The sequence below is a fragment of the Nannospalax galili genome, unplaced genomic scaffold, assembly GCF_000622305.1.
Source record: "Nannospalax galili isolate Female #2095 unplaced genomic scaffold, S.galili_v1.0 scaffold1626, whole genome shotgun sequence".
NCBI lineage: Eukaryota > Metazoa > Chordata > Mammalia > Rodentia > Spalacidae > Nannospalax > Nannospalax galili.
Window position 1 is genome coordinate 178193 of NW_008354162.1, and position 23802 is coordinate 201994.

General features: G+C 41.1%; 1 protein-coding gene across 3 annotated transcripts; it reads right to left on the reverse strand.

The window, feature by feature from the left end:
- Positions 1 to 689: 689 nt before the first annotated feature.
- Positions 690 to 23802, reverse strand: Gins1 (GINS complex subunit 1). 3 transcript variants are annotated; one of them, XM_008851178.3, is made up of 8 exons: positions 23614 to 23752; positions 21338 to 21423; positions 21191 to 21255; positions 17725 to 17823; positions 15898 to 15988; positions 8436 to 8552; positions 3491 to 3565; positions 690 to 1152 (listed from the first exon to the last, which is right to left on the reverse strand). In XM_008851178.3, the coding sequence occupies exons 3-8, from the start codon at positions 21223 to 21225 to the stop codon at positions 1084 to 1086; spliced, it is 486 nt and encodes a 161-aa protein (XP_008849400.1). In that variant the 5' UTR covers positions 21226 to 21255; positions 21338 to 21423; positions 23614 to 23752; the 3' UTR covers positions 690 to 1083. The 3 variants fall into 3 exon arrangements, with proteins under 3 accessions (XP_008849400.1, XP_029410921.1, XP_008849399.1); XM_029555061.1 differs by lacking the exon at positions 23614 to 23752 and adding an exon at positions 23512 to 23541; XM_008851177.2 differs by lacking the exon at positions 21338 to 21423 and having other exon boundaries at positions 23614 to 23802.

A 23802-nucleotide genomic window follows, 5' to 3' on the forward strand; every position in this document is an offset into this window, starting at 1 on the left:
TAATAGCTCCCAACAAGGGTCCTACCAAGTACTGAAGTAACAAAGAGCGGAAGAGACTGTAAACTCCACCCCTCAGCCTACAACCCAATACGCCAGGGGAAAAAGGGCAGAGACTTCATGTCATACTATGCTACAAATTAGCTTCACAACTGAAAGACAAAGTGTGGAAGGTGCCTGTTAAACCTCCACTGAGGCCAGTGTCCAATCACAGGCCTGCTGCTTTAAGACACCAGTCACTGAGACTGCATCTGTAGCCTGAAGAAACCAGGTCTGCAGCTCTCTTTTTGGAACAGAGGTAAGGAAGGAACCATGCTGTGTTGTGGCTTCACAGCTGCTCACTAGCTTGCAGGCAGCCTTGAGCCAGACTGTCATTACTTCTGAAAACCAGCAAAATCCAGTGTCCCCCTCTTCCTTTCCCAAATAGCCTGATCAGTTAGCATCATCTTTACTTGACTAAGTGATCTAGAAACACATATTCCAGAACTCAGTACCTTGGCAGGCACACACACACTACTTTAAAAAAAAAAAAAAAAAAAGAGCCAGTGTGGTGGTGCATGCCTTTGGAGGCAGAGGCAGGCAGATCTCTGTGAGTTCAAGGCCAGCCTGGTCTACATAGTTCCAGCAGGCTAGCTGGGGCTAGAGACCCTGTCTTAAAAAAACAAACAAAAAAAGACATACCATCAGGTGACTCCCATCATAAAACTGAATGTTTATTTTTACTTATAAACAGGACAGAGTAACAACTGCGTAATGATTGTAGATACACCTTGTAACAAAGAGCTGGAAGAATGGTGTCTAGCTTAGAAACCACAGTCAGCAAGTTACACTCCTAGCCAGTACTCCTCAGGGAGAGCTTGGTGTTTGTTTTTTGCAGTGTTAGGGATGGAACCCAGAGCTTCTCAAATGCTAGGCAAGTGCTCTGCACTGAGTTACACCCCAAACTCTTCTTGGTAAATTTAAAATTAAAGGAGGCGGAGGAGGAGGGTAGGAAGGTCCAACTGTAGACATTTTCATGAGCTGGGCTCAGCTTCACATCTGTACCAGGCGTGGCACTGTCCTGCATGTGGTCAACGCAGGACACAGTCATGACAGCACATGTTCTAGAACCCCTTGTCTGATTAACTGCTCACATTTCCATCGAGGCAAAAAGTGCTGAAGACAAAAGGAAGTGGAGGGGAGAAAAGAGAGAAATCATTAGGACAAACATTTAAATTACATTTTACATCATTAAAAAGCAACAGTTGGGGCTGGAGAGATGGCTTGGCAGTTAAGAACACGGACTTTTCTTGCAGAAGACCAGGTTTGAATTCCAGCTTCAAATGTAGTTAACTATAAGTTGCTAAGATTTCTATTCTGTAGTTGAATGTGGGTGACACTGACCATCACAGGAGGAAAGCTGTTCACATACCTACACATGAGCAGATGAACAGGCCCAGGCTTCACTGTCTTAAGTACATAGTGGGCAGGTCAGCCACAGAACTCAAGAATCTCAACAAGTTAAAATGAAGCTTCCATGTGTCTTGTTCTCAGAATAACTCTGCTTTTGGGAATCACAGCTTCCCACTGAGCCTCCAGAAATACAGACCTTATATGAGAACCTTAATTCATCATCTGGTTTTGATTCCTTAATGTAATGTCTTTAAGAGGGCACATGGGAGTAAAATTGTTGGTTTAACAATAAAAATCTGTTTCAAAAACAGTGTTTCAGGGGACTGGAGAGAGAGTTCAGTGATAAAGAGCACTTTCTGCTGCTCTTCCAGAAGATCCGAGTTCAATTCCCAGCACCCACATCAGGCAGCTCATAACTCCAGTTCCAGGGGAGTCAGTGCCCTCTTCTGGACTCTACAGATCACACACACACACACACACACACACACACACACACACACTCACTCACTCACTCACTCACTCACTCACTCACTCACTCACTCACTCACTCTAAAAGAGAAATCTGCTTCAGGAAGTGGCTGTTCCACACTAGTAGAACAGGAGATCAGCCACAGTCTAAGTGAGTAAGACCAAGCACCAGAAGGTCCCAAGCATTTTGCTCCAGACACAAACAGCACTGTGATTCATGGCCAGGATACTAACTGGTCAACCCCAACATAACAGGCAAAGAAGAAAGAGTAGTGATTATCTTTATTTGGGGGCTATTAAAATACTGGATTTAGCCTGGCATGGTGGCACATGCCTTTGATCCCAGCACTCAGGAGGCAGATCCTCTGTGAGTTGGAGGCCAGCCTGGTCTACAGAGGGAGTTCCAGGCAGCTGGAGCTACAAGGAGACTCTGTCTCAAAAAGACTGAAAAAAAAAAAAAAAATTGGATTTAAGCAAGGCTTAGTGGTATAGGTCTGTAATCCCATCTACTCCAGAGGCTGAGATAGGAGGATCAAAGGTTCAAGATTAGCCTGGGCAATTTAGTGAGACCCTAACTCAAAATAAAAAGTAAATAGATGGTTGCCTTCCTCCTATGATGGTCAGTGTCACCCACTGACATTTTATGAGGCCCTTTTCCCACCTATACTGTGATTTCAGAGAATAGAGAGATTAAAATGTTTTTAGTTCATATGAACTCATAGCTCAAAACTTTTTCATTTTAATCCTGCCCTATTAAACTGTCCTGATTACATATAAAATACTTAAAAAAAATTCTTGCTCTCTATCATTATTACTTGCTAAAGAACTAGGTTAAGATGAGATATAAGGGGCTGGAAAGATGGCTTGGCAGTTAAGAACACTGGCTGTTCTTGCAGAAGACCTGGGTTCGAATCCCAGCACCCACATGCCAGCTAACAACTGTCCATAACTCCAGTTCCAGGGGATCTGACAGCCTCTTCTGTCCTCCGAGGGCATAGCATGACACGGGTGCACTTACCTACATGCAGGCAATACACACATACATATACATCTTTTAAAAAAAGATGAGGTGTAAGCTAAAAATGATTGCTCAAGAAATTTAAGAAATTCAAAGACCTGAGCTCAATCTAACTTGTTTGCTTCTTATTCTGGCTCTATAGATATGAACCTACAATCTCATACATGCTGAGCAAATGCTCTATCACTGAGGCAACCCTCTATTTACTATTTTTATTTTGAGTTAGGGTCTCATTAAACTGCCCAGGCTGATCTTGAACCTTTGATCCTCCTATCTCAGCCTCTGGAATAGATGGGATTGCAGACCTATACCACTAAGCCTTGCTTAAATCCAATATTTTAAATAGCCCCCAAATAAAGACAATCACTTAACTAGAACTAGAATAAGGCCCATTATAATAACTATCTGGGAAAATGTTTAGTATTAACTAGTAAATAAATTAACCTTTTCTTGCCATATGACACATTTACTTCAACTCTTACTATTTAGAAAAAGTACAGAACTGGGATCAGATACAGAGGATCATCACAAGGGAATATTTACTATTGAATCCAACATTTCCATATTCACATTCTTAAGAAAGTTTAAAGTAAAGTTTATGACAACAAGAAATACCTGGCTATTTTTTTTCAATAGGACTGAGGTGCCATCATCAACTTCAAATTCTCCATAGTCTTTTAGACACCGTACCTGAAAGAAAAAAATTGATACTTTTGTTTTTCCCTTTGAGATTGTGTCTCACTGTGGCCAGTCATGTCCCCTCACTCACTTCTGATTATCGTTATTCCCTGTTTTGAAACAGGGCCTCCTATATCACAGGTTGCTTTTGATCCTCCTGCCCCAGCCTCTCAAATTAGGATTATAGGTGTGAACCACCATACCTGACTTGAATTATCTATTTCTATACATTAGTATTTATTTATTTTTGAGGCAGGGTCTCTCTGTAGCCCCAGCTGACCTGGAACTTACTATATAGACCAGAGATCTGCCTGCCTCTGCCTCCAGAGTGCTGAGATAAAGAAAAGGCATATGCCACCATGCCCGGCTTTTTTGTGTTTTTTAAAAATTTCTTATATCTTATTTATTTTTATTTTTTTGTGTATGAGTGTCTTGCCTGCATGTATGTAAATGCACCACGTGCCATGGAGGCCAGAAAAGAGCATCAGATCCCCTGGAACTGGAGTTAAGGATGGATGTTAGCTACCATATGGGTGCTATGAACTGAACCTGGGTCCTCTGGAAGAGCAGAAAGTGCTCTTGGATTGCTGCGTTATCTCTCCAGCCCCATCCATGGTATTTTTTTTTTTTTTTTTTTGGTCTTTTTGAGACAGAGTCTCCCTGTAGCCACAGCTTCCCTATGGAGACCAGGGTGGCCTTGAACTCACAGAGATCCACCTGCCTCTGCCTCCAGAGCGCCGGGACTAAAGGCGTGCGCCACCACGCCAGCCTTTTGAGAAAGGGTCTCCCTGTAGTCCCACCTGTTCTGGAACTCACTATGCAGACCAGGCGGGTCTTGAACTCACAGAGATCTGCCTGCCTCTGCCTCCCAAGTGCTGGGATTAATAAGGTGTGCGCCACCATGCCTGGCCATGGTAATGTTTTTAAACTCAATTTAGGATTACAGAATTTTTACTTCTCAGAAACTTTAGAAGCCAGAAAGCATTAGGTCAGTACATTCACTCTTCCTTGAAAAAATGCTAGTTCCAAAACTAAATCGTTCAGTCAATGAATGGGCAAGAACTAAATAATCAGTTCTCAAAAAAAGAAATACAGACAGGTCAACAAATACTTGAAAAGGTGTTCAAGATCCTTAGCCATCTTAAAACTAATTTGAGATTCCTTCAGTCAGAATAACTATGAAGAAAACAGATAACAACAAATGCTAGCAAGGATGTAGGGAAAGGGGAACCCTTATGCAATGTTGTAGGTCAATCTACGTAGCTACTATGGATATCAATATGGAGATGCCTCAAAAAAACTCAACACAGGGGGCTGGAGACATGGATCAGTGGTTAAGAGCATGGACTGCTCTTGCAGACGACCTGGGTTCAGCTACCAGCACCCACATGGCGGCTAACAACTGTCTGTAATTCCAGTTCCAGGGTATCTGACGTCCTCTTCTGACCTCTGTGGGCATTGCATGATACTGGTGCACTTGCATATATGCAGGCAATATATTCTTACACATTAAAGAAAAAAAAAAAAAACCCTAAAAACTAAAAATAGAATTACTACCTGACCAAGATATACCACTCCTGGGTACATATACTTGAAGGGCTCTAAGTCTGTATTATAGACATTCTTTTATATCCATGGTTATTGCTACACTATTCACATAGTTAAGAAATGGAACCAACCGAGATGCCCAATAACAGATAAATGGATAAAGTGATATGAAGACACAATGAAACAGGTTTTTGTTGTTGTTTTGTTTTGTTTTTTTTTTTGATAGGGTCTCATGTTGCCCAGGACGGTCTCAAATTTACTATGTAGCTAAAGATGACCTTGAACTTCACATTTTTCTGCCTCTATCTCCAGAGTGCTGAGATTACCAGCATGTGGTTTTACAAACTGATGGGTCAAACCCAGGGCTTCATGCAAGCTAGGCAAGCACTTTACCAGAAGTTGTCCTCGGACTTCCACATGCATGCTGTGGTACATGTGCACCACTCCCCACAAAACAAGTAAAAATAAGGTTTAAAAATTTTCTAAAGAGACTAAAGATTTTAAAAGTTGTAGGGATGACTTTTACAATATGGACATGCAGGGCTGGAGAGATGGTTCAGCAGTTAAGAGCACTGGCTGCTCTTACAGAGGACCCAGGTTCAAATCCCAGCACCCATATGGCAGATCCAGGGAATCTGACATCCTCTTTTGACCTCCAAGGGCATTGCATGACATGGTGCACTTACATACAAGTTAGGCAATACACATACACATAAAATATTTTGAAAAACAATATGGACATGCTCTGGACAAAAGACTTTTACCTAACCTTGCAACCAAAAAGCTAATCTTAAGTCTGGAGATCACTTAACACTGTCTTAGCTTATTTATGATGTAAAACAATGTGTTCCTTATAACCTAAAATATACAGCCTTAATCCCTCATGACCCTTGCTCTTGATCCAAAACAATGTTTGAATGTATGCATGTTTTGCATATCAAGTGCTGAAAGCATTAGAAAGAAGATAATTATTCTTTCCATCCTTAATTTTGCTGCAAACAACAAGTAGGATTAAACTGATAACATCTCTTTGGGTTGGTGTGTGCTATCCTAGATCAGAAGGCTTCAGAAGGGATAAAATCCTCTGATAAGAGTCCACTTTTACTTCCGCACTTCATGCTAGATGAGAAGTGAGGACTTTGAGATCACTGTACTAAGAGAATTCTGAAGGAACAGGCTCTCAACAGCTCAGGTCCCTCTTGGCTAAAATGAATGCTTAGAGTCAGGCTGTTTTTATTCAGTCATCACAATAATCTATCACATAGAAGTCTAAAAACTAGTACTATTTTAACTTTAGTTTCTAACTCTAATTTTCCTTCCGTGCCACATCATGTGTTATGGAGCTCAGAGACCAATGTGTGGGCCTCAGTTCTCTCATTATAACATTTGTGTTCCAGGGAGCAAACTCAAGTTGTCAGGTTAGGTGGCAAGCAATTTTACTCACTAAGCTAGCTCACCAGCCCAAGATAAGTGTTTTTCCAATTGTATAAACTAAAATTTAAGTGCTGCAACTTTGGTAATGACATAGAAAATAGCCATAGGATAAGCACAAAAAGAGATGAGAACAACTTAAATGTCACACACACACACACACACACACACACACACACACACACACAAAATCAACTAAAGACAAAAGAAGACAGGAAACGAGGTTATAAGGTATACAGAAAACAAACAGCAAAGTGATGGAAGATATTCCTTATCAGTAATCATTTTAAGTACAATTAGTTTAAGATCTTCAACAAAAGGCAGAGATTGACAAAATAACAAAAATGCACCTTCCAACTAACTATTTTGTCTTACTTCAGACCCAAAGACACAAATATATTAAAAGTGAAAAGATAGAAAAGGAAATTCCTTGTAATAGTTGTCAAAAGAGAACGAGTTACTATACCAATATCAGACAAAACAGAATAAACCTTAAATTTCAAAAAAAAAGTATGAGACAAAGAACATACATTACCAAAGTTTCAATATAGCAAAAAGACAGTAATTATTACAGTTACAGATTAACAATCTATCAAAATATATGCAGCAAGAAAACTAAAGGGAGAAATGGTTTTATAGTAACGGTTACTTTAATAACTGTTCAAAATGGAGAACAAACAGAAGAGAGAGGATTCAACACACACACACACACAAACACACACACACACACAAATGCCGGGCATGGTGGCGCATGCCTTTAATCCCAGCACTTGGGAGGCAGAGGCAGGTGGATTTCTGTGAGTTCAAGGCCAGCCTGGTCTACATATCTACATAGTGAGTTCCAGGACAGCTGGGGCTACAGGGAGACCTATCTCAAAAAAAAAAAAATTATATGTTGGGGACTGGAAAGATGGCTCAGCAGTTAAGAGCACTGGCTGCTCCTGCAGAAGACCTGGGTTTGGTTTCAGCACCCACAAGGTGGCTAACAACCATCTGTAATTCAAGTTCCAATGGATCCCACACCCTCTTCTGAACTCCACAGGCATTGCACAACATGGGTGCACTTACATACATGCAGGCAAAACACTCATAAAAAAATAAGCAAATCTTGGGGCTGGAGAGATGGCTCAGAGGTTAAGAACACTGACTGTTCTTGCAGAAGACCTGGGTTCAAATCCCAGCACCCACATGGCAGCTAACAGCTGTCCATAACTCCAGTTCCAGGGGATCCAACAGCCTTTTCTGACCTCTGCAGGCACTGTACAACACGAGTGCACTTACATACATGCAGGTGATACATGCAGACACATAAAATAAAAATAATAAATAAAATATTAAAAATAATAAAATAAAAAATTCCAAAAAATAATAAAAAATAAATTTAAACCAAAAAAAAAAAAAAAAACCCACCACTCTTTAAACTCAGGAAGCAAACAACTCAAGAGCGTCAGAAATTTCCTAAAACTGACCAGATTCACCAGGTTCCTCTCTCCCTAAGGAGTGCTTAGAGACACTCAGATGAGCTGAGCCACGTGGAAGAGACTCAGACAACTGAGCTACCTGGAAAGGATTCTCTCTAACCTGTTGACTGCCTACAGGTTGTATAGTACACTCTAGGTTTCCTGTTTTCATGAGCTGTCACCCATGCCGGGGTGGACTTGGTCTCTGAGTCATTTCTGCTCCTCTAAGTAACCCCAATAAAACTCACTGGCTCACCAAGGACTTTGATGGCTCAGAATGTATGCAGCAAGAAAACTAAAGGGAGAAATGGTTTTATAATAATGGTTACTTTAATAACTGTTCAAAATGTCTGTGGTTCCCTGTCTGGAGTGAGAAGTTTGTTCATGTCTCCCTGGGAATAGTGTCAGACAACAAATATACACATTAAAATAGATATACCTACTTCAATATATAGACTTTTTGGAGGTTTCACATCCTGAGTGATGTCCAAACCTTCATCTCCTCCCAGTGACCTCATGTAAGTAGCAAGAGACTTTTTATAATGGTTGAACCACTCCATCTGAAAACAGAAAGATGGTCATTTGACAAAGGTACAAGAAAACTGAGCTAAAGAGATGGCTCAGCAGTTAAGAGCACTGACTGCTCTCGCAGAGGACCCGGGTTTATATCCCAGTACCCACACAGCAGCTAAGAACTGCCTATAACTCCAGTTCCAGGAGATCCAATACCATCTTGACCTCCACGGGCGTTATTGCATGACACAGGTATACTTACACACATGTAGGCAATACACTCATACACATAAAATAAAAATAATTAAATATAAAACAAAATGGTAAACTTGCTGGGTGAGATTGCACATGCCTTAATTCTAGCACTCCGGAGGCGGGGGCAGGGAAATGGACCACAAATTTGAGACCATCTTGATCTTCACAGTAAATTCAAAAATGAAAATTAGGGGCTGGAGAGATAGCTCAGCGGTTAAGAGCACTGACTGCCCTTGCAGAAGACCTGGGTTCAAAACCCAGCACCCACATGGCAGCTAACAACTGTCTGTAACTCCAGTTCTGGGGAAATCCAACACCTTTTTCTGACCTCCATGGGCATTGTACCACCTGGGTGCACTTACACACATGCAGGCAATACACTCATAGTCATAAAATAAAAATAAGTATTTTTTTAAAAAAAATGAAAATTAGCCGGGCATAGTGGCACATACCTTTAATCCACGCACTTGGGAGGCAGAGACAGGCAGATCTTTGTGAGTTCAAGGCCAGCCTGGTCTGCATAGCGAGTTCTAGGCTAGCTGGAGCAACAGGGAGACCCTGTCTCAAAAAAGACCAAAATAATAATAATTAATTAAATAAAATGTATATATTAATTACAGCTCAGTAAATCTTTGGGGTGTTTTTGTAGTGCTAGAGATTGAACTCAAGGCCTTGACTATATTAAAACACATGCTCTACCAGGCGTGGTGATGCATGCCTTTAGTCCCAGCACTCGGGAAGCAGAGGCAGGTGGATTTCTGTGAGTTCAAGGCCAGCCTGGTCTACATAGCGAGTTCCAGGCCAGCTGGGGCTACAGGGAGACCCTGTCTCAAAAAGACCAACCCCCCCGCAAAAAAAAACACATGCTCTACCACTACGCTAGCCCCTACCACAGTTACTTTTTTATTTCAAGAGAAATAAAATATATCTAATATGTAAAGGGCTACATTATACTAACAGATTAGCAGATTCAATAGTGTAATAATGACAACAACCTACGATTCAATGACAACCAAAATCTGAACTTCATTAAAAAAAGAAACGGAACTTGACAAATTGAGTCTAAAATTTATGTGAAAGCACGAAGGACCGAAAATAGTCATTACACTTGACAAAAGAACAAAATGGGGAACTAGAGAGATGGATCAGTGGTTAAGAGCACATACTACTCTTGCAGAGAATCTGAGTTCCTAGCACCCATGTCAGCCAGCTCACAACTACTTGTAACCTCCAGAGGTTCTGACATCCTTTTCTGGACTCCACAGGTACCTGCACTCACAGATGCATGTGTGTCCATGTGCACACTCTCACACACACACACACAGTTAAAATATTTTTAAAAAACAGGATGGGAATACTAGCTCCCATATACAACAAAGTCATAATAGCTAAAACAGTAGCTCCCTTTATACATTTTGAACAATTTTGACTTTACCATATTGGTTTTAAATACTTTTATTTTCATTTTTTATTCTCCTTACAGTTGTCTGATTTTTTTTTTTTTTTGAACTTCTTCATTACCGAGAAGCCTTTTTTCCATGTTTTCTGTTTTCTCTGAGCTCTTGCTCTTTGCCCTGCCTAGCAGCCTTCTCCATTCACCTTCCCTATTTAAGTTACCTCACCATTTCGTACCTTCTCTCGTCTTCATGTCATTCTCTTCCTATTCCTACACTTCTAGATATCCAAGTTCACGGCTCATTCTGCAGTGGCTTTGCCACTTTCACGTTTGGTCATTAGTGAGGCATGAGAGGCTGTACTTGATTTTAAGTGTATTCCTATATCTTGTATGGCTTCTTGTTATTAAAGCAGCATGCTTTCTCCCTGAGGAGTGGTACTGGGGATTAAGCCTTCAAGAGCAGATAATTCAAGGCGTTTTAAAAAAACACCAACAACAAAAACAGGAAGAGCTATCCGAGCCAACAGAAGTGTAAACTTGAGAAACATGTGAAAGCAAGGCAAAATGACTGGTCCAAAAGGCCACAGCTCACCTGCTGAACTCAACGATACTGAAATGGCTATAGATGAGGATTTCAAAGTTGACTGGTTAAAAAAAAAAAAAAGTTCAGTGACATCATAGAGGATGCAAACAAGCAGACAAGAAGCCAACCCAGAACCTGAAGAGAAGAAACTCAGCCATGTAGAGAGTAAGGTAGTAAAATGGATGAGAAAGTCAGAACTAGGGATGAAAAAGCCAGCATCTAGAAGACAAATACACAAGGAAACGTTAAAAAAAAGTGTTGGGAATGAAAAACTAAATGAATCAAATTTAAAACACAGTAGCAAACATCATCAAGAGACCCGATCAAGCAGAAGAACTGTATCAGGAACTGAAGACAGAGCAGACAAAATACTACATTCAGTCATTAATAAGGAAATGCGCAGTCACCACACAACTTCCAAGAACTCCGGAGTATGACCAAGAGACCAAACTAAGAATCCATGGGATAGAAGAAGGAACTAGATAAACTCTAAAGGCTTACAGAATCTATTCAAAGAAATTACAGTGAAAATCTTCCAAGTCTAGAGAGATATCCAAACACAAGAGGCATTTAGAACCCATATTATAGTCACAATGTCAAAAATGGAAAGGAAAGAAACACTATTGAAAGCTGCAAGGGAAAAATACCAGCTCACTTACAAAGGCAAACAAAACAAATGGCATCAGAACTTCTCAGCAGCAACCCTAAAAGCCAGCAAACCATGGAATGGTGTATTTCAGCTGCTGGAAGTAAATAACAGCCAGCCTAGCTTGCTACATCCAAAAAAGTTATCTTTTAAAACTGGTGGGAAATAAGAACGTTTCAATACAAGCACAAACTGAGGCAGTCATGACCACTAAGTGGACAACTGCAGAAGCTATCTAAGAGAATTCAACACAGGAAGAAGAAAGACATTGTCACTCATAAAAGCACGGAAAATAAATTTCATGAGAGGAATAGACGAACAAAGGACAGCTAGAAAGGAATGCATAAATTTTTTTTGTCTTTTTGAGACAGGGTCTCCCTGTAGTCCCAACTGACCTGAACTCACTATGTAAACCAGGCTGGCCATGAACTCACAGAGATCCGCCTGCCTCCCAAGTGCTGGGACTAAAGGTGTGCGCCACCAAGCCTGGTGGAATACATAATTTTTAACACAGTAAACCAGCAAACCCCTAACAGTAACAGGGGAGGAAAAAAAGAACAAACAATCTGATCAAGCAGAAAAACAACCACAAACTTTACAGGAATTAGCAAACAGCTGCCAATGATAACCTTAAATGTAAATGGCCTCAACTCATCAAGAAAGAGGTATGGACTGGCTAACTAGATCAAAAAACTAGATTCAACTATGTGCTGTCATCAAGAAACACACTTCACTAGTAGAGCCATCCACAGACTGAGAGTCAAAGGAAAGAAAACAGTGAACCTAAGCTGACAAGAAGCTGGAGTAACTGCATTAGTTACTTTACTCATTGTTGTGACACAGTACCTGACAAAGAGTAGGAGTGAGCGGCTGTAGCTCAGTGATAGAATGCTTGCTGATGTGGGTGAGGACCTAGGTACAATTCTCACTACATCCAAACAATAAAAATAAATGTTTTTAAAAATATTTTATTATTTTTATTATTTTACGTGTATGAGTGTATTGCCTGCATGTATGTGAGTGCAACCGTGTCGTGCAATGCCACAGAGATCAGAAGAGGGCTTCAGAGTCCCCTAGAACTGGAGTTGAGGATGGAACTGGATGTGGGTGCTGGGAATCGAACCTGGGTCCTCAGCAAGAGCAGTCAGTGCTCTTAACTGCTAAGCCATCTCTCCAGCCCCCAAATAAATGTTTTTAAAAACTAACTTAAAGGATGAAGAAGTGGTAGAGGTGAGAATGGGGTAAATATGTTCAATGTACATCATAGTTATACGACATGTTACGTAACAGTATTGTTTGCAATGAAAATATACAATGAATTTTTTCTTTTTATTTATTATTTTTATTTTATGTGTATGTGTGTATTGCCAGCATGTAGGTAAGTGCACCTGTGTTGGATCCCCTGGGACTGGAGTTGCAGACAGTTGTTAGCTGCCATGCGGGTGCTGGGATTCGAACCTGGGTTGAGGTTCATCTCCTAAATGGCCCCACCAGCTGAGGACCCAAGGGTTCAAATTCATGACCTTGTGGGGGATAGTTCACATTTAAACCCCAACAGTAGCTACTCTGATATCTGGTAAAATAGACTTCAAACCAAAACTGTGAGTATAATTAGTTTACTTTCTGTTACTGTGATAAAACACTGACAAAAACCAACTTCCAGAGCAAAGGGTTTATTTGTCTTAGCTCACAATCCATCATCAGAGGAAGCCAGTCTGTCAGAGCAAGATGCCTCAACTGAGGTTCCTCTTCCCAGGTGACTCTAGTTTGTGTCAAATTGACACAGTATAGTGAGGATAAAGAAAGTCATTAGACATTAGTAAAGAAAGCAATTAAGTAGATAAATAAAAGACCTGGAAATGTATGTTGAGGCACCAAATGTTGAAGCCTCCAATTCTTTTTTTAAAAATATTTTATTTATTTTTATTTTATGTGTAGGAGTGTTTTGCCTGCATGTATGTTAGTGTACCACATGCATGATATACCCAGGAAGGCCAGAAGATGGTGTCAAATCCCCTGGAACTGGAGTTAAGAATGGTTGTTAGCCACCATGTAGGTGCTGGGAATTGAACCTGGGTCTTCTGGAAGAACAAGTGTTCTTAACCGCTGAGCCATCTCTCCTGCCCAGAGCTTCCAATTTCATAAAACAAATGCTAATGGATGTAAAAAGTCACATAGGTGCTGATAAAACAGTAGTATGTGATTTTAATACCCCACTCTCATCATTGAAGCTAAAAATCAACAGAGACACCTCAGAGTTAAACTACACTATATGTGGCAGCTGGAGAGATGGCTTGGCAGTTAAGAGCACTGGCTGCTCTTCCAGAGGACCAGGGTTTCATTCCCAGCACCCACATGGTGCACTTACATACACGTAGGCAAAACACATTTAAAAAAAAAAAAACAACACAAGAAAAAAACCTACACTATATATCAAATGGGTTTATATACATTCTTCTCAGTAGCCCATGGAAAAGAGACCACATTCTAGGCCATAAATCAAATCTTACAAGATTCAAAAGAATTTAAGTAATTTCCAGTGCAACAAAAGTAGAAATCAACAGCAAGAAAAACTACAGAAACTACAAATACTTGGAGACTAGCCAGGTGACACACACCTTTAATCCCAGCTCTCAGGAGACAGAAGCAGGCAGATCTCTGTGAGTTCAAGGCCAGCCTGGCAGAGATATTTAGTGATATCCTGTCTCAAACACACACACACACACACACACACACACACGCACGCACGCACGCACGCACGCACGCACGCGCAGAGACTGAACAATACACTTTTGAATGACTCGTAGGTCACTGGAGAAATTGGGGAAGAAATTAAAAACTTCTTGGAATCAAAGGAAAATGAGAGTACAACTTACCCAGAACCTGTAGAGGAAAGTTCTAGCTACAAGTGCTCATGCTGAAAAATGGAAAGATCTCAAATAAGAACCTAGCCATACACTTCAAGGTTCTAGAAAAATAAGGACAATCTGAACCCAAATGCAATAGAAGGCAAGAAATAATAAAGATCAGGGCAGAAAGTAATGAAATGTAAATGCAAAGATAATGTATCGAATCAACCAAACAGATGGATAAGTTCCTAGACACACATCACCAAAATTAAGTTGAGAAGATACAAACAACTTAAGCAGATCAATAACAATCAATGAGCTTGAAGCAGCAATAAAAAGTCTCCAACAAGCAGGCATGGTGGCGCACACCTTTAATCCCAGCATTTGGGAGGCAGAGGCAGGCGGATCTCTGTGAGTTCAAGGCTAGCCTGGTCTAGATAGTGAGTTCCAGGCCAGCTGGGGCTACAAAAAAAAAAAAAAACCTCCAACAAGGAAAGCACAGGACTAGATGGGCTCACACTAACACCAATTCCTTCCAAACATTTCCATAATAGAAGGAAAGACACTGCCAAACTCATTCTACAAAGCCAACTATCATATTATTACCATGCTACCAAAACCTGAAAATGGCACAACAAAAAAACTATAGATGAATTTCCCTGATGAGCAGACACAAAAACGCTTAATGAAATGTTTATAATCTGAATTCAAGAACACATTAAGATCACGAATTATGCCGAAATTGACTTCATTCCAAGGCTGCAAGGTTGGTCAAAAAGGAATCAACAGGTATAATACATAAATAGACTTAAGGACAGAAATCTCAGGAAGGAATCAAGGAGGGAGGGAAGGAAAGAGGGAGGGAGGGAAGCGAGGGAAGGAAGGAATCAAGTTCTGATTCTATAGGGAGGGATGCCAGAAGCTTTTTAAGTCTGGGACCCTCCTAGCCCTTGCCTTGTGAGCTGCTTCTGGTTTCTGATTTTATCTGTTTGCTCCAAGACACTAGTCTTCTGCTTTCCTGAGTTCTGTGAGTCATTCTGGCAACTTACAGAACCAAAGGGGATCATGGGACCTCAGGACCTATGACTGCTGTCTAAAAGTCAGCCTTGCGGAAGACTGGGCACTTAACCTGTGAAGTGTTGTCTAACATCAGGTAGTTAGTGTCTGAAGCCATTGCAAACCAGTATTGTTTTGTAAAGGACAGAATTTAGGTCAGGTTACTTGCTTAAGATTAGCTAGTTCATAAAAAAAAAAACAGTATTTGAATTCAAGTCTACCTGACTCTAATTCTACATCTTTAAATACAGGACTAGCCCTGTGCTTTGATGACTGGATATATCAAGACTAGTTACCAATATAAATTTGTAATGTTGATTAGCATGCATATACATACATGCATACATATGTAAATATATAAATGTGTTACTAGTATATAATAAATAACACTGGAACTCTTCTTTGCTTATTGCTCATTTTTTCTACATGGTATTTAGAATTAGTCCCCATGTCACACATCCTATCATAGTATATAAAAAATAAATTTAAGTCAGAAGTTGCTGAAGAACAGACATTAAAAACAAAAAAAGGAAAACACCAATAAATACTATCAGCAATCAATGCCAGAACCGTAGCATTTATATAAATTTGAACAGTGCTAACTTACTTCTTCAGCAGACATGTGGAATCCTAAGGCATTTGGCAAGACACTGCCATACTCCCACCTGAGTGCTCTAATCCGAAGCAGTCGGTCATACCTAGGGTATGAAGTGATTAGATGGCATAAGAATAAAAGGGGGCAGGCATGGTGACACAAGTGTTTTTGGTTTTTTGTTTTGTTTTTAATATTCTTATTTTTTTATTTTATTTTATTTATTTATTTTTTTGGTCTTTTTGAGACAGGGTCTCCCTGTAGCCCCAGCTGGTCTGGAACTCACTATGTAGACCAGGCTGGGATTAAAGCGTGCGCCACCACGCCTGGCCTCTTTTTTATTTTTTTAGAAGCATATCATTACAGCTTTAACATACTCAGTAACAGTTTCCAGAGCAAAGATACATCTCTTTGAAAAGTGGCTATAAAATTTTTAGGTTCACTGTTGAATTAATACAGTTATATAATATTGAACTCAGTATAAACTCTGTAAGACATAAAACTGAATGGGTTTTTAACCTTTAAAAAAGATCTCCATAGCCAGGCGTGGTGGTGCACGCCTTTAATCCCAGCACTCAGGAGGCAGAGGCAGGTGGATCTGTGAGTTCCGAGGCCAGCCTTGGCTCCATAGGGGATCCAGGCCGAGTGGGGGTTCAGGGGAACCCTGTCTCAAAAAAACCAAAAAAAAAAAAAAGATCTCCATTTCATTTTAAAATATACTGTTTCTTACAGAAAGACTCATTGTTTTTGCTAATAACACTGAGATGTTGGCGCATGCATCTCTAATCTGTATGTATCTGATTATTACTAGTCATAATAGGTTGCACTCGGATCCTTGGAACCTGTGTATGTCTATAAAGTCATCGGGTAGATTTCAGTGGTAATGTTCATCACCTCTACTAGTTAACATGATGTAAATTTTTATGCTTCCCTTCCTAAAACAAAGACCTCTAGATAGGCTGACTAGATTCACCAGATGGACAAGTAGTGGGAAACAGCTGGGGAGTGCCGACAACACAGCGGACAGCAGCAGAGTATAAGGGCTCTAGTCGGGGGAGGGAGGCTATGGGAGGGTGCCATCTGGAATTGAGTCTAGTTGAATTAGATGGTTTGGGATGTTCTGTGTGATACACACACACACACACACACACACACACACACACACACACACACACACAAAATCAACAAATTAAAAAATAAATTACATTTGAGGTGACACACGTTTTTAATCCCAGCCCTCATGAGGTAGAGATGAGGGGATCTCTTTGAGTCTATGTAGTGAGTTCCAGGCCAGCTGGAGCTATACAGTGAGACCCTGTCTCAAAAAAGAAAACAAAAACAAAATAATAATGAAAGACTCAAGACTCATAAGAAAAATAAATAAATGGAACCTGTGGGTTTTATTTGGCTCCTGGTAAATGAGCCACATCTTTGGACAAAGGAAGAAATGTGCATAAGAACTGGACAGACAGCACCAGGTATTGTTCATGTCCCCAAATGTGACAGTACAGTGCTTACAAAGGCTCAGATCCTTATTGCTTAGAGAAGAAAAATATCCAGAATTCAGAGGTAAACTGCCATGATATTCTAAACTAGTACAGCATAAAAACAAGACACAATCAAGTAAATATGGCAGAACATTAAAAGGTCTAAGGATTTTGACATTTCCTCCAGGCTCAACACATAAATCTTACTCTTTCTGTGGCTACTGTAGATTTTCACAATTAAAAACAAACAAAAATCCAGATGATTCCTTTCTTCCCTGCTATCCACTGAGAAACCAGACTATACCAAATCCCTCCTGGGTTCCTGACCACCCCAAGCAAACCCCAGAATACTTACAGGTATGCTACAGTGCAACGTCGATTTCTTAACAAAGAACAGTGCCGAAATTTGATGGTTGGTATCAAGTCACCTCGTCCAGCTGACTTTGCTTCATTCCTGATAAGGACATTTTGGTTTTTTTGTCATTTTTTTTTGAGACAGGGTCTCCCTGTAATCCCAGCTGACCTGGAACTCACTATGTAGACCAGGCTGGCCTCAGACTCACAGAGATCTGCCTGCCTCTGCCTTGCAAGTGGTGGGATTAAAGCATGCGCCACCATGTCCAGTGACATGTTTGTTTTTAATCTGTTTACAATTAGCAGCAGTTGATAGAAGTACAGTAGCTACCTCCATTTCAGTGCTTTTATTAATAAGTTAAAAAAAAAAAAATCAAGTGAGGCCAGGCGTGGCAGTGAATGCCTTTAGTCCCAGCACTCAGGAGGTAGAGGCAGGTGGATCTCTGTGAGTTTGAAGCCAGCCTGGTCTACATAGTGAGTTCTAGGCCAGCTGGGGCTACTTGGGAGACCCTGTCTCAAAAAAAAAAAAAAAAAAAAAAAAAAAATCAAAAGTGAAATAATTTGCCTACGCCTAAGATCATCAATCAGGAGCCGGGAGTGGTGGCACACACCTGTAGTCCCAGCACTTGGGAGGCAAGGGCAGGCAGATCTCTGTAAGTTCAAGGCCAGCCTGGTCTACATAGTAAGTTCCAGGCCAGAGGCCATCTGAGGCTACAGGGCAACCCTATTTCAAAAAAGAGATCATCTATCAAGGACATGTGGCACTTACTCAGTGTCTGGACTGTTTTGCTTTTGTGGTGCAAACCCAGGACTCCACACATTAGCTAGACAAGCGCTCCAGCACTAAGCTGCACCCCTTGGCCACAGAGAGCCAATCTGCACACATCTACCATTCTATAGAAGCCAGATTTACTTTCCACGTTTATTATTCCTTACAGCTGCATGCAGTGTGCTATGGATTATAAAGGAATATAATAAAACATGCCTGACTAGCAGGCATGGTGGCAGCATACCTATAATCCCAGCATTTGGGAGGCTAAGGCAAGAGGATAGACAGTTTGAGGCAAGACTGAGTTACACAATGAAATATTTTCTCAAACATAAGACAAACCTGACTGTAACATCAGAGTTCTGTATGAAATACGAGTAAAAAATTCCACATTTAGTTGGAGGGCATATTCCTTTAATCTTAATACTCAGGAGGTAGAAGCAGACAGATCTCTAAATTCAAGGCCATCCTGGTCTACATAACGACTTCCAGGCTGTCAGGAAGCCAGTTGGCCGGGCGTGGTGGCACATGTCTTTGATCCCAGCATTGAGGAGGCAGAGGCAGAGACGGGCAGATCTCTATGAGTACAAGGCCAGCCTGGTCTACATAGTGAGTTTCAGGACAGAGGTTACAGGGAGACCCTGTCTGAAAAAGACCAAAAAATTAAAAATAAAAAAAAAATCACATTTATACATGATTAGTTAAAAAAGAATTGATTGCTATGTGCAAATAATTTTAACCAGAAACTACTAACAATGGTTGCCCCCTGCCCCAGAGAATTTAACAGGGTAAAGAACAAAATTCAGGATCATGAATTTGCGAAGAGCACAAATATACAGAGTGCAGAAAAATCATTCCCTTACTGGACCAAGACCTAATAAGCCAACTCCAAAATACATCTTTATTCTGTTCACTAGTCCAGGGTATGTCTCTAGTGACACAAATGACCACTGTGCCCTCATTTCTGCTCTCTAGCATGCATATGGCATCCACGATGCTCTCAAGAAACAAAGGAGCAGCTACCTACCCCAACTTAAATAACTCATCTGGTGTCACCCATTGCCCCTTGCTAACCCACACTGGTTTAAGTTCTGGTTTCCTAAGTACCCACCTCCTTTGTGATCCATTTGTACCCACCCTCACTGTCTCACTAAAGCCCACTTCTCTTGAGACAGCTGAAATGCCTCTTCCTTAGAGAAAGTTCACAATCCCTTCATTTCATTTACATGTTCCTTCCTGTCTCGTAGCATTACTCTCTCCTGTTGCCTTCCTTTGGAGCACATCCCTTAAGTTGGCATGTTTGTATTTAGTTATGTTTCCCACACTGAACAGTAAGGAATATGACAGAAACCCAGAACATGTTGTTTACCATGGAAATACCAGAACCATTTATCAGCATAAATTTATTCACTGCGTTATTTGTTGAATGAATCATTGAACAAATTTGTAGAGTTGATTCAAGACTTGATATGTGCCTCACATTTACTGCAACCCTACCAGGCTCAGTTCCTCATTCCATCTGTAGAGATCGTTCTGTTATCTACATGTATGCAGAGTAATCAAAACTGGTCCTATCATTTTGTATGCCCCGGAGATCTTATCAGCACGCTATTGATTTCTATATACAAGTAACTCATAACCCTCTCCAAGTAAGATTCTGACTACTTCAGCTCTAATCCTCACTAGTTACTCTTTTTTCCCTCTGATTCTTTACCAAGTGATGGAAACTTGTGAAGTTTGTTACATGGCCCAGATTCTCCAAGAGCCAATTATCATCTTTAGCTTTAAATATTGAATAAATCTGTAGCCCTCTCTTGACCTCCTGAGTGGTAGCATTTTGTGACACCAGTCTCAATAAACTCTACTGAAGCTATCTGTAATCACTGCCACTCCTGCTCAGTTTGAAAACAGACCCTTCTTCACATATGCTGAGGCACCTGTTAATGAAAAGAGTGGAAACTGGGGCTAGAGAGATGGCTCAGCGGTTAGGTTAAGAACACTGGTTGTTCTTGCAGAAGACCTGGGTTCGAGTCCCAGCACTCACATGGCAACTAACAACTGTCTGTAACTCCAGTCCCAGGGGATCTGACAGCCTCTTCTGTCCTCCTCAGGCATTGCATGACATGGGTGCACTTACCTACAGGCAGGCAATACATGCATACACATAAAATTTTTAAAAATAATAATAAAATGTTTTTAAAAAGTAGAGACTATGTATTCAGTTTCATTAGGGTCTTTAATTGCTTCTGTATCAGCTCTTTTTTTGTCTCTTTGAGGCAGGGTCTCTCTGTAGCCCCAGCTGTCCTAGAACTCACTATGTAGACCAGACTGGCCTCGAACTCACAAAGATCCGCCTGCCTCTGCCTCCCAAGTGTTGGGATTAAAGGTGTGCGCCACCACGCCTGGCTGTATAAGCTCGTTTAAAGTCTACTTTAATTCTTTTCAACTTAGAAGTCATACTACAATATTTATTAATCACTTTGTACATGCTAAGCACTATCCAACCACACAATTAGCAGAAATTCCTTTAAGTTCTAGTCTTATGCTTGTACAGCTAGGGCAAAAGTTAATGTTTAATTCTCTGATTGGATTGAGAGAATTTGAAAAATAATCACATCCCCCAAAAGACACAAGATTATCTGATTTTAACATCTTGTCTCTTAAATTATTTTAAAACATCAATCTTATCAAAACTTACACATCAGCCTGGTTTTGTTCATATAAAGCTTTCATTTCCTCCAGAACTTGTCTGAGTCCATCCTCCTAAAACATATAAATGGATATTAATATACATTTATTTCCCCTACTAATTTTAATCTTGCTATTTTTAATTTACATGCCTTACCAAAAAGCAGCAGCCTTCCCAATACTTCCATGGCAAGGAATATAAACGGACAGCCCTCAGGAAAAGTTCCACAGTTGTTCAAAAAGCTAAACAAAAGGACAGGACAGGTGGTGTCCCAACTCAGGAAGCCCAAGAGGCCCAGCAGGAGGATCAAGGGATCAAGGTCATCATGGGCTACATAGACCCTGTCTCAAAAAACAAAAGGACTGGAGACATTGCTCCATGGTACAGCAAGTATCTACCATGCCTAACATCCCAGGCTCTATCCCTAGCACCAAGAAAAAGTTAAAAAGAATTACCATATGATCCAGCAATTCCACTCCTAAGTTTATAGCCAATTCCATTCCTATACATATGTTTCATTTCCCTTCCTCCCTCCCTCCCTCCCTTCCATCTTTGGAGCTGGGGACCAGATCCTTAGTGAGCATTCTATGACTGAGCTAAATCTCCAACCCACACACAGAAATATCTATACCATTTTGTTGTTTTTAGGATTTTGTAATTGGTTTTCAGGCAACAGGGTCTTGCTAGTAGTCTTGGCTAGCCCAGTCTCACTATATGGCCCAGGCTGACCACAAATTCACATTAAACCTCAGCCTCTCAAGTCCTGGGATTATAGGCATGTACTTGGATTTATGCAAATATTCTTGGCAACACTATTTACAATGGTAAAAAAGCAGAAATAGCTGGAGAGATGGTTTAGCAGTTACAAGCACTTGCTACTCTTGCAGAAGATCTGGGCTCAGTTTCCAGCACCCATATGGCAGCTCACAATAGACTATAACTCTAGTTCCAGGGGTTCCGACACTCTTCTGGCCTCTGTGTACACTGTACACGTGCTGCACATACATGCTGGCAAAATATTCATACGAATAAATCTGAAAGACAAAAAACAACCCAAGGACCAACAAGTGATGGATGTGCAAACTGAGTATGTTATATCCACTCAATGGACTATCATTTGGTTGAAAGGAAGTACTGACACATGCTACAACATAGACAGCTTTTGAAAACCATGCTAAATCAGAGACACCAGATCTGAAATACCTAGCACAGGCAAATTCATAGACAGAAAAGCAGTTTAGCCAAGTATAGTAGTAGCATATGCCTAGAATCATTCCCAGCACTTGGAAGGGCTGGAGGCCAGCCTGGTCTACACAGTAAGACCCCGACTCAAAAAATCAAAAAGAGGGCCAGAAAGATGGGTCAACAGGTCAGGGTGCTTGCTACCAATCCTAATGACCTGAATTTACTTCCTACATCATGGCAAGAAGTGACTCCAGCAAGTTGTCCTCTGACCTCCACACAAGCTCTGTTGCACGCACCCTGTCCTCCATAAATAAATAAATGTAAAAGAAAAGGGGTTTAGTGGGTATCAGGAGCTGTGGGAAAAGTGGAATGGGGCATTACAGCTTAATGATGACAGTTTCTGCTGGACTGGTGAAAAGGTTGTGGAAAGAGTGATGATGACTTGACAGCAGTGTGAGTGTTATTAGTAGTACTGACATGTACCCTTAAGGTTAAAATGGTCAACTTTGTATTATTTTATTATGTATACTTTATCAATTAAAAAAGTAAAAGGGACTGGAGAGATGGCTCAGCAGTCAAGAGCACTGGCTGCTCTTGCAGAGGACCCGGGTTCTGTTCCAAGCACCCACTAGCAGCTCACAGCAGTAGTGTAATTCCATTTCCAAGGGATCTGACATCCTCTTCTGGCCTCCATGGGCACTGTTAACACTTGGTGCACTTTTATAAATGCAGGTAAAACACACATTTAAAAAAAAATACAGGGGTTGGGGATTTAGCTCAGTGGTAGAACGCTTGTTAGGCAAGCGCAAGGCTCTGGGTTCGGTCCTTAGCTCCGGAAAAAGGAAAAAAAGGCAAAAAGAAAATTACAAATAGGGCTAGAGAGATGGCTCAGCGCTTAAGAGAAGTGACTGCTCTTGCAGAGGTCTCAGGTTCGAATCCTAGCAACCACATGATAGCTAACAACCATCTGTAACTCCAGTTCCGGGAGATCCGATGTCTTCTTCTGACCTCCGTGGGCACTGTATGACACGGTTGTACTTACATACTCGCGGGCAATACACTCATACACATAAAACAAAAAATAAAAATATTTTAAAAATACAAATGAAAAATTTAAATGTACAAAAACCAAAAAGCAAGCTTACACACGGCCCCGCCCCCGACGCCTAGGCCAGACCCAGAGCCCGGCCCGCCCCGGGACTGCAGGCTCCCCCTCGACCCGCCCCTCCGGGTCAGCAGGTCCTCACGTTGAAGGCCGGCAGCTGCCCTTCGGGCGCGCGGCGCAACTCGCGGACGAGCTCCATAGCTTTCTCGCAGAACATGGTGGACCCCCAACCGCCAGATGTCACGCCAAACGACCGCTGCGAGCCCCGCCGCCACGCTCCTTTGGTTCAGGGTCTCGCAGCGCCTACCAGCCTTCCCTCCGCGCTTTGGCG

Bases quoted from the DNA above. Each gene is read 5' to 3' on its own strand.
- Gins1 (XM_008851177.2), bottom strand. From the start codon at position 23,688: ATGTTCTGCGAGAAAGCTATGGAGCTCGTCCGCGAGTTGCGCCGCGCG. The intron at 17,824-21,190 runs GTAAGTTTTGAT...TGTCCTTATCAG, and splicing joins GAACAAAACCAGGCTGATGT to GAATGAAGCAAAGTCAGCTG. The intron at 3,566-8,435 runs GTAGGTATATCT...TTTTTCTTTCAG, and splicing joins CAAAAAGTCTATATATTGAA to GTACGGTGTCTAAAAGACTA.